The sequence below is a fragment of the Hippocampus zosterae genome, chromosome 13 (assembly GCF_025434085.1).
Source record: "Hippocampus zosterae strain Florida chromosome 13, ASM2543408v3, whole genome shotgun sequence".
In the NCBI taxonomy this organism is placed as follows: Eukaryota; Metazoa; Chordata; class Actinopteri; order Syngnathiformes; family Syngnathidae; genus Hippocampus; species Hippocampus zosterae.
Window position 1 is genome coordinate 15,039,789 of NC_067463.1, and position 10,535 is coordinate 15,050,323.

At 41.5% G+C, this 10,535-nt stretch overlaps 1 protein-coding gene across 1 annotated transcript; it reads right to left on the reverse strand.

The window, feature by feature from the left end:
* Window positions 1-303: 303 nt before the first annotated feature.
* On the reverse strand, window positions 304-10,451 carry LOC127613697 (sarcalumenin-like). Its single transcript, XM_052084848.1, has 8 exons — window positions 10,326-10,451; window positions 5,682-6,947; window positions 4,627-4,719; window positions 4,221-4,316; window positions 3,824-3,940; window positions 2,341-2,574; window positions 1,355-1,704; window positions 304-878 (listed from the first exon to the last, which is right to left on the reverse strand). Exons 1-8 carry the CDS (start codon window positions 10,381-10,383, stop codon window positions 384-386), a joined length of 2,709 nt encoding a protein of 902 aa, XP_051940808.1. The 5' UTR covers window positions 10,384-10,451; the 3' UTR covers window positions 304-383.
* Window positions 10,452-10,535: the final 84 nt, after the last annotated feature.

The following is a 10,535-nucleotide window of genomic DNA, read 5'->3' on the forward strand; positions in this document are numbered from 1 at the left end:
AAGCGTCTATGCTTTTTGTTTCATCCGAAGACAAAGTAGTGGAGGTTTTTACCAATCATGGTCAATCAGTAAGATGGACACCTTTTTAGTTATACTTTGTCAGTATGATGTAACATTATTCTAAGACTACCTAATGAATATGATGGAAGAAATCCCTTACATTTCTTATTTCGTTAAGAAGAAATATGGTCTAAATAAGGACTATTTTAAGGGTTATATGACCCAGGTTGACATTGGAGATCCTTACAAATGATCTTTCTCATTCATATTTTCTCCCGTCATTCAGTTTTGACAATCACAGCCGTCAAGATTCCTGCGGAGTAGCTTTAAGGCTACCGCCATCTGCCGATGCGATTCATCCTTCTGTACCATTCCCATCCATCTCACTGCCTCCGCCAACGATTTTTGGGTTTCTCCTCACATTTCGGGCCCTCACAGGTGTCGGAAAGCAGGGTGGCAGGTGTAGAGGCGGGTTTTGCCAGAGCGGGTGCCTTCTTGCTGACACTCATGAGCAGAGCTGGGAGCTCATACGAAATGGCCTTCTCTAGACGGTCCAGCATGCAACCACGCGTCCAGCTGCAGTGGTAGGAGAGCTGCTGGAAGTTGGAGAGTGGATTCACTCCAAAGAAATCCTGATAGGCTTCCTTACTGGGAAGGTCAAACTTGCTGACATTAGTCTTGGCCAAAATTGATTTGAAGATGTAGTACTTGTCTGGGTCAGTGACAATGTCGTGAAACACTTCATGGGGATCACCAAACCAGCCCAGCTTTTCGTGGTATGTCTGGAGGTAACGGTCAACAAGGAGGGCGTGAATGCGCACTCGGATGCCGTGCTGCCGGATAAAGGCTATCTTATTTTCAATCTGGTTCTCTATCACCTGCAAGAAGAGCGACGCGGGCATAGTGAGGAGAGAGCAAGGAGAACACTCCAATATTTTAAACTAGAATGATGCATGCAGGGCTTGGCCAAGGTTGAACTGTTGCGGGAAGTAAAAACCATTCTCAGATTCAGAAGAAACTTATTCATGGAGGGTGACTTGATTGACTTGCTTTTTTTTTATCCTTCTGTTTGTGGTTCACGGAGAAACACACAAAATATTAGGATTGGACCTACAAGACGCAACCCTTTGCATGCATGATTTCCACCTGACTCAATAAGGTGAAACGTGAAAATAAATAACCATTCACACGGTCACACCTATGGACAATTTAGAGTTTTCAGTAACTTAACGTACTGTATGTGACTGTCACAAGTAGGCCTCTAAAATATAATGCTTGATATCATTGGCCTTTCTCATAGGTGACCAAATAAAACTTCTTCAACCACATGGCACCATGCGCAGAAAAGTCATACCTGGTTCAAGTCCTCCAACAGAGAGGTCTCCTCCTTCATAAAGAGTTCCCGGCTGGTATCTACTGCATATTCCTGAGTCCAGAAAGAGCTGACGTACACCCGGGGAGGTTCTGTGACATTGATGAGTGGCGCCATGCTCCAGAAGAGTGCTCCATAAACCCTCATCAGGTCTTGGGTGGTGAGACTGTCGGCCTTGTTGAGGATGATGCGAATTTGGGACTCACGGCCCTTCATCTGCCTGAAGAGCATTTCGAGCTCCCCTCCCACATCAAGTTTGGTAGGGTCAAAAACCAGGAAGATGAGATCAGCTCGGTCAATGAACCACTGGCACACCTCATTGTAAGGGTACCCTGTTGGGGTGAAGGTAAACGACTCACTGTAAATTCTCAGATGCATTATGATGCCTGCTTCACAGAAAAGAGTTGCAAAACAACCATGAGTCCATCAAACAGGTCAGTGTGTCTCAACTGATGTGACTCTGGGACTTGCATTTCCCTCCTGTTGCAAAGTTGCGACTCACTTCTAAAATGGCCTCTAAAAACATGCGTTTGATTTTCCAACATTAATATTATATTATTTGTTGGTGGTTAAAGTGTGAGGCGGTCACACTTCCTGTCCATTACCTACAATATGTTCAAGGTGCGAACACAGTGTGAATGCATTTACCGTTACAACTGCAATAATAACGTTTCTGATGCTTGTCAAAAATGTTTAGTTTTGTTTTTCAAAATAAAAGGCAAATCTGATTGAGGTCGGAACAAGCCGTTCTCTATCACTATCCTACACTCTTAAAACTGCTGGGTCAAAAGTACCGGTAACCCAAATTAGCTAACCCAGTGCTGTGTGCAAAATGGGTCGAGCCAATGCTGGATTAGTCATACCGAGGGCAGTGGGTTGAGGATTTAACCCAGCTGTGTTTCCAAATAATATGAATTTTATTAATTAAATTGGGTACCCGCCGGTTGAGAATCACAAAAATAGGTTACCTCTCTCCTGCTGCTTGCGGTTCTCAATGATGCCAGGGGTATCAACAATTGTGACACTCTCCAGCAGCTTGTGGGGCATTTCAAATCCCACCAGCCTTTCAAGAAAGCCCTGGCCAAACTTCTCCAAGGGGGAGAAGGAACGCGAGCTGTCGGCTGCCATAACAATGCCCTCTATCGTGCGATACTTCTCGCCGTGCATTATGACGGTATACTCGGAGGTTGTGGGTTCAGCACCTGGTGGAAGGGTACACAGAACATAATGTATAGTATCTCTGAGCATTGACATATCAGTGCTTAGTTTTAACTGGAAGTACACCGGTACAATGTATGTCTTTAAAATATAATGCTGCGGTAAAGCAAGCAAAACACATGTGGACCAAAATGTGGAAGTTGGCACTAGTAGTACTCAAAGGCCGCATCCCATGAGCAAGGTATTAACCTTCACCTTCTCATTGTTGTATGTATGAATTGGAAAGAGTCGCATGTATAATGAAAGAAAAATGTATAAACGAAGACTAATTTAGTAAATGAGTACAACAATAAGTTTAAGTATAATCTAAGCTTGCACTGGTCAACACATTTTTAAAAAGTATTGTAAAGACAACGTATTTTAGGAATAAGGGATGCAAGCAAACTTTTCAAAATTATTTTTTTGCAATGTGTCCGCATCCATTTTTCTCTCTTGAATATCAGGTTTTCATAATAATAATAATAACAATAATAATAATTGATATATGATCATATTTACTAAGATTTATACATTAACGGTTGGGTTCCGCAACAGGTGGAGTTTTCCCAAAAACTATGAATAACGCCGCGTGGTAAAACCTAGAGGTTGGCACGGTGGTCGGCACGTTGGGCAAATGGTTAGCACGTCAGCCTCACAGTGTGGAGGTGCAGGGTTCGTTTCCGGCTCCTGCCTTCTGTGTGTTGCATGTTCTCGCCGGGCCTGCGTGGGTTTTCTCTGGGTACTCTGGTTTTCTCCCACATTCCAAAAACATGCATGGCAAGTTAATGGAACAATCTAAATTGTGCCTGGAAGGGAGTATGAGCGTGGATGGTTGTTTGTCTATGTGTCTCCAAGCAACCAGTTCTGGGTGTACCCCACCTACTGCCCATCGAAAGCGGGATAGGCTCCAGCACCCTTGTGAGGATAAACCGATTAATAATTGATGGATGGCAAAATCTGTATTGTACAAGCTATTATAGGTCAAACTTAATAACAACATCAACAAAATATCTTGTATAGGGGTACATAACATCATCTCTGATTCCAATTTGCTGTTGACCAGGCTTATTTTTTTAATTCATTATGCAATGTGAATATCTTTAACAACAGAGTATTTACCCCCTTGGTTATTGTGTGTGTCATTTGCGTTTAACTACAATTCAGTCAATCATCATAAACTGTTCTTTTGGATGAAAATATCCATTCATGACTATTTCTACATTTTGGACAATCCATGTAAGCACATTCACTTACCTGTGTATAGTTCTTGAGGGGTGTCATGAAGACCCAGCAGGTAGTTGATCATGGAGGACTTGCCCACACTCCAGGGTCCAAGGAACAACACCATGGGCTTAGAAATGATTTCCCCATCTACAATGTGGAAGCAAAGGAGAACATGACCAGATATTGAGTGACTGACAGCTAGCATGTCTCATAAATGAAATTCTCAAATGCAATTTCTAAAAAGAAAAATCATGAAGCCACCCGTGTTTTCAGGACTTCCCTGACCTGATTTCTTGTGCCATCTTGTGGCCATAACCTTTGATCTTTCAAAATCACAGATGGAGCGTCCCAGCTTGGCTCAGATATTAATTGCTCTATACTTTCTGAGATACACATTAATAATATGACACAGTCAGTGTGATTTAACCTGTGACTTCATGCTGCCTGAGTTCATTGTACTTGAAGGCTTGCTCCACTGGTTTGATGGCTGTGTGGTAGATGTTCAGTAGCTTCTTCATTGCAGCTGGACACAAACAGTCGAGATTGAGAACATGACAGGTCAAAAACGGTAAAGAGACATTTTGGGTAAAGTGTTACAGTGCACACTGGCTCATTTATTTCTAACAGAAAAGTCTCAAAGGACTTCACCTGCCCCCAGTTGAGAAATATACACGACATCCCCTGAGCTTAAACCCCAGGAGGGCAAGGAAAAAACAAACAAACAAACAAACCCAAAAAAAACCATTTGGGGTAAAATGGGATACCTTGAGAAGGGGCTGCAGATGGGTGTTTGTTCCTGGGTTTGATATTGAAAGTTTGATTCAGTTTCTTACCTGACAACTGGGCCGAGGGTTCAGCAGCAGCCAGTCGTAGTGTGTCCTCAATATGGGAGCGGTCCCTCAATGCTCGACCCTCATTTGCTTTTCCTGATTGGTGGAGTAGACGATCAATCGGAATTCTTGACGGTACTAAACCTTCATGTAGAAGTGCTAACTCATATTATGAAAAGTTGTTAATTAATCTATGGCATCATAATGAAATGTAGGTATTCATGGTTTGGATGGTTGTCTTGAAAAGCTTTTTTCTGATACAAAACAGTCATGAAATGCAATCCCCGTGTCAAATGCTTCCAAGCGAGTGTACCACCTGTGCTCAGAACAGGATTGACTATTATATCATCCTGTAAAACATCTATCAGTCTATTCACTTCCTTTGCTATTTTGGTCTGTTTATTTCTGTACCAGAGGTTGTTGCTAATTCCTTTTTAGCCACACACAGTATCATGTTCAGCGGGATTCAGGTGGCTGGGAAAGAAAGACGCTGAGAAAGATCTCTTCAGTGCCATGACCCTTAACATTTAAATGGTGATTCCATTCATTGCAGTTGCAATTAGGTAAGCGTTTTAAAAATGTCAGATGTGGTCTGCGCAAAGACCATGAATATGCAACAACTTTCTATAACCTTCCTTAGGTTTGCTGGAACCTCCTTCAGCTGATTTTGGGTAGGAGGCGGGGTTTCCGTAGGTCACCAGCCGATTGCAGGGTACATACAGACAAATAACCATTCACACTTACTGTACATTCATACCACCAAAAAAAAAAAGTCTTCAGTTAACTTTACGTGAGTGTTTTGGGAATGTGGTAGCAAGCTGCAGTTCGGTTGATAATTTCAATGTCGGTTAATATACAAATGATTGTGTATGGGTGAAACCACTGATGTGCATTGATTGGATTTGTATTTTGATGTCCATTTATTCTTGATTTCTATCAGTTATGTACAGTTGTGCAGTTGAAATCTGGGTCGATACAAGTTTGCACTTGCTGCATGGCTAATATGATATGCCGATGTACAGTATTTATTGGTTGTTGTAGAAGCATGCTGTCCGTACCTTTGGCATGCGCAGACTCCTTCAGCTCCTCAGGAGTGTCTTCTACTTCAGTAGCCTCTTTAGATGTTTCTTCTCCAAGAACTTCCACTGATTCTGCCTCAGCAGACTCAGGTGTGACTTCTTCATCGACCTGTATTTCAGGAATGACTTCTGACTCTGCTTCCTGCTTTGAAATCGCTTCTGGCTCAGAAACAAGTGAAATTTCTGGTGCATCTACTCCAATGTCATTTTTTGTTATTTCTGGCCTTTCTTCTTGACGTTCTGATATCACTTCTGCTTCAATATTGTATTCAGCTTCAGGTGCGAATATCACTTCTGGTTCAACTTCAAATTCTGATTCGTGTTTGGATGTTACTTGTGCCCCAGCTTGATATTCTGATTCATATTCTGATATCACTTCAGGTTCAACTTCATATTCTGTTTCTTGTTGTAATAGCCCCTCTGGTTCAGCTCCATGTTCTGCTTCAGGCTCAGATGTAACTTCTGTGTCAGGTTCATATATTGCTTCAGGTTCTGGTATCATTTCTGGGTCAGCATCTTGTTCTTCAGCTTCTGACAAGACCTGGAGGTCACTGTCGTAATCTGTTAACTGTGCTTCAGTTTTAGATGTCACTTTTGGCTCTACAGGTTCACCACTCATACCAAGAATGTCCTCGGGCTCCGACTTAGCATCTTCAAAGGCTTCCTCCTCCACGACATCTTTGAACACAATTTCCTCCATAGCTACTTCTCTCTCCTGTGTCTCCTCCTCTGTTTCCTCATCTTCTGAATTAGCACCGGGAGGGGTAACTACTTCATCTTTTGATAATTCATCCTCTGTATCTTCCCTTTTTTGTTCCTTATCTATGACCTCTCCTGCAGAAGATCCAACCTCACCAACTGTTTCATTTTCATTAGTTTCCTCCACAACGGATGCGTCATGTTCATCAGATGCCACTTCCACTTGGTTCTCCACCTCTGCGGCGTCTTGGAGAGCAGCTTCCTCTTGTTTTCTTCCAATGCTGTTTTCCTCAATGGTGGAAGCCTCGGTTTGCACCATCTCAGTTGGTTCTTCTTCATGCCGTGAGAGTGAGGCTGATTCTTTCTCAGACACAGCTGCTGTTGGAGTACAAGGTTGACACACTGGTCTCTCCGGGGCTGGGGTGTCGTTGGACGAGCTTAGGCTGGGATGCTCCTCTGCTGTGCCACATCCACAGGAGAAGACGTTTCCCTCGGGCTCCTGGAGCCGTAGAGGAACCAGTGGGTCTTCGTCGGGTATGGATGAGCCTGGCACCAAACCACAGAAAAAAAGAAGAAAGGAGAGAATGTTATCGTACATCCGTACACCATGTTGAGGTGTAATTTTTCACATATAAGACATAACTATTTTATATCCTCATTTATAACACATTGTCATACAGTGAATTGTATACAATTACATACAATGTGCTGTATGTTATAAAAAACAGTTTGGAATAAGCTGCTGAATAATAAGATATCCTTTATTTGTCCCAAACTGGAGAAATTTACAAATTTAAGTGATTCATGCAAAAGATAACGTAACAAGTCCTTACACAAAAGTAAGGAGTACCCGGAGAAAACCCACGCAGGCCTGGGGAGAACATGCAAACTCCACACAGGGAGGTCGCAGCTGGAATTGAACACAGTACCTCCACACTGTGAGGTTAACGTGCTAACCACTGGACCATCAGGGCGCCCATAACACATACAGTACATTGCGAGAAAAAAGGTCTTGCGTGTCATCTTTAGGATTTTTTACAACCATATTTTGACTAGAAAATAATGTGAAACAAATATGGTGTCTGTCTGGAGGAGTTTGCTTCAACCAGGGGTGTCAAACACATGTTTGTCATGGGCCACTCTGGAGTTGCGTCTTCCCTTGGAGGGCTGTTATGACAGTGCAACCGAATAAATGTTTAATCATCTCATTGTATTATTACTTGTAGACAACATATTGATAGATTACTAGTTTTGAAATGACTCAAGTTAACCTTATGTTAACTGTTTTGTAAAGCGCTTTGTTACAGCTGCCGCTGTTGTGAAAGCGCTATATAAATCAGCATGTATTGTATTGTATTGTATTGTATTTGTTTGTTTTTTGTTCAATTATTCTTCAAGTGAATGTAAACATGGAACCAAATTATTGCAAAATCTAAACGTTATTTATGACAGAGACAACTTGACATTTCGCTACAAATTTTAGCAAGGATCCTGGAAGTTGATCCACCTGATTTGTTTTTGTGGGCCACATAAAATGAGGTGGCGAACCAGATCTGGCCCCCAGGCCTTAAGTTTGACACCAGTGTCTTAAACTTTCACCTAATTGTGAAATATTTGTTTGCGTTACAGTTGCACTCTTGTTCATGTTGGCTTAGCTGGCTCATTTACCTTCCTTTGAGGATCCTTAATTCTTCATTTTAAAAAAATCCAGCGAGTTGTATTCTAGTTTTGGTACAAGGATTTGGTTTATGAGATTTGGTTTATCTGGACTATGATGCAAGCAGTATCCTCACTCTTGCAATAACTTCCTATTCTCTTCCTCTATTTCAAGGTACTGATTCACATATTAAGCTATTCATTGCAGATGATGTGCTTTGCTAGCTTATCACTCCCTCGAGATTGTCATCATTCAAGTTCATGGGTCGAATGTCACATGTTCATTGTGCCACCGTGTTGCCGTAATTATAGTATAGGATAAAAGGAGGTTGGTCTTTACTTCAATGTTCCCCAAATGTCAGCAAGTAAGTTTCGATTTAAAGGCTGCTTTAGGACTTACAAAAGTGGTTGTAACTTCCAGTGAATGTTTCGCAATGAACTTTGGAAATACTGTACAGTCAACAATTTCCAAGTGAATCAATGATATGGTTGATAGGAATTACCGGTAAGCGGATATTTGGGTCATTTGTACAAACTGTAAAATATTTTAAAATAACAGTCAGCATTTTGTCTTGCCATAGGCAGACATTCTTGCAAACTCATTTCCACCCATGCTTTTTTTTGTTGTTATTCCCAGGTGACTTTGAGCAAGGGGCAAAATCTACATAGGAATGCATGATTTGGGATTCAGACCCACAAACTCTCCATTGTGATAACCACCACTTTCGGCCACCATCCTGCCTGCAAATAAATATAGGCATACGGTATTTTCAAATGTTCGATTTCTCTCCATAATACATGATTACTTTATTCCAAAATAAATCAAATTACTCTATATAGTAAAGACCAGTTAGTTAGTTAGTTTCACTTTTCAATAACACTGTCAGTATTTTGTGACATGCTTACTATTGTGGTTGTAGTTCTCATTGGCGTAAAGTGGTGGTTTTGTGTTTAGCTTCAAAAATCATATGACAAAATTTTTTAATATTCTTTCAGTGTGATGGTATACAATTCTACCCTACGGCACCATAATAATAAACATACTGTACAGTTAAATTAATAAATCTCTGACAGGTGTCACTCAAAACTAAACTTTATTCGTTTCCATTGTGATACTTGTAGCACAGCGTATAAAGTGTATATTGTTTATTGGTTCACTGTTTTCGCAACAGACTTCCTGTGTGTGTGTGTGCGTGTGTGCTTGTGTGTGTGTGTGTGTGTGACCACAACTTGAAACTATGTTCTTGCTTGGGAATTGAGGCACATGTTACTACTGCAAGCAAATCTGTACATTCTCAGTATATTCTTGTCCTTTATGTGCTTTAGCATGTCTGTTGCAGGCACTGTGATCCCAGAAAGACAAATGAACAATTTTACATGAGACAATGAGCTTGATCTAAATGCCACAATCATGAAATACAATTGGGTTGGCGTATAACCTCAAGTTCATGTATCTGTGTGTGCATATTCGTTTAATAAAGACAGCTATGGATTCTGGAAAGCCACAAAGAGATCAGTGAGGTGAGTATCTGGTGACGATTCACCTCGACAAATGCATGACGTGTGACTTCAGCTGTTTGCTGGGTCCAAAATGAAGCTATTCAAGGACACACAAGGGTATCCTTATTGAGTTTATAGTGCAAACTAATAGCATATAAACCTCTTTACAACTAGTTCAGATGTTAATAGAATTACTATCAATGTTGCATTGAAAGATCCGAAAATAATAATGAAGAAAGAATTAGTGGAAAATGAACTTATTTCACAGTTATTAACTGGTGTTTTCAGTGGGCGCATGTGGGTGTAGGGTATGCAATGAGCCCAAGGCGATCTGTCAACGTTGTCTCTCCAAGAGAATGAGAATAAGCAGCAGGCAGAACATTTTCCATCAGCTGGTGTCCCACCTCAGGCTGACATTTCTATTTTATACCCTCAAAACTCCAAACTGCGCCTCATCAATATTTGACAAACTTTTTCAGTATTGTTCTGTAATTGGATTCCTATATACATTTTTGAAGTTATCTTTTGAGCTCTGGGTAAAAATAGTTCAAAAAGTACAGTATGCCACTATTTTCTCTATATGCTTCCTGAGCAATAATTTAGTGTCCACACCCCATGAACACATTTAGCGTGTAGTCATTCTGTTGAAGTGTACAAGCACTCCCTCACTTTGACGCATACATGCCTCATGCAAGCTGCACTTCACAAACATAAAGCACCGCTGCACTGACATGTTTCAGCACAAACTCCAAAGCCTCTCAGCCATACCTGCAGCAGTGAGAGCCAGCAGAGCCAGAACACAGCACACATGGACCAGAGACTTCATTTTGGCTGCCAGGAGCCTCCCCCTCCTCTTCCCGGGATATATATACCCCTCAGACAGAATTAGGGGGCATGTGCCCAGCGGAGGTGGGACAGAGCAACTGTTTTCTTACCCTGATTGGTTATTTCAGCAACCTTTTGAAGCTTCTACCCCTA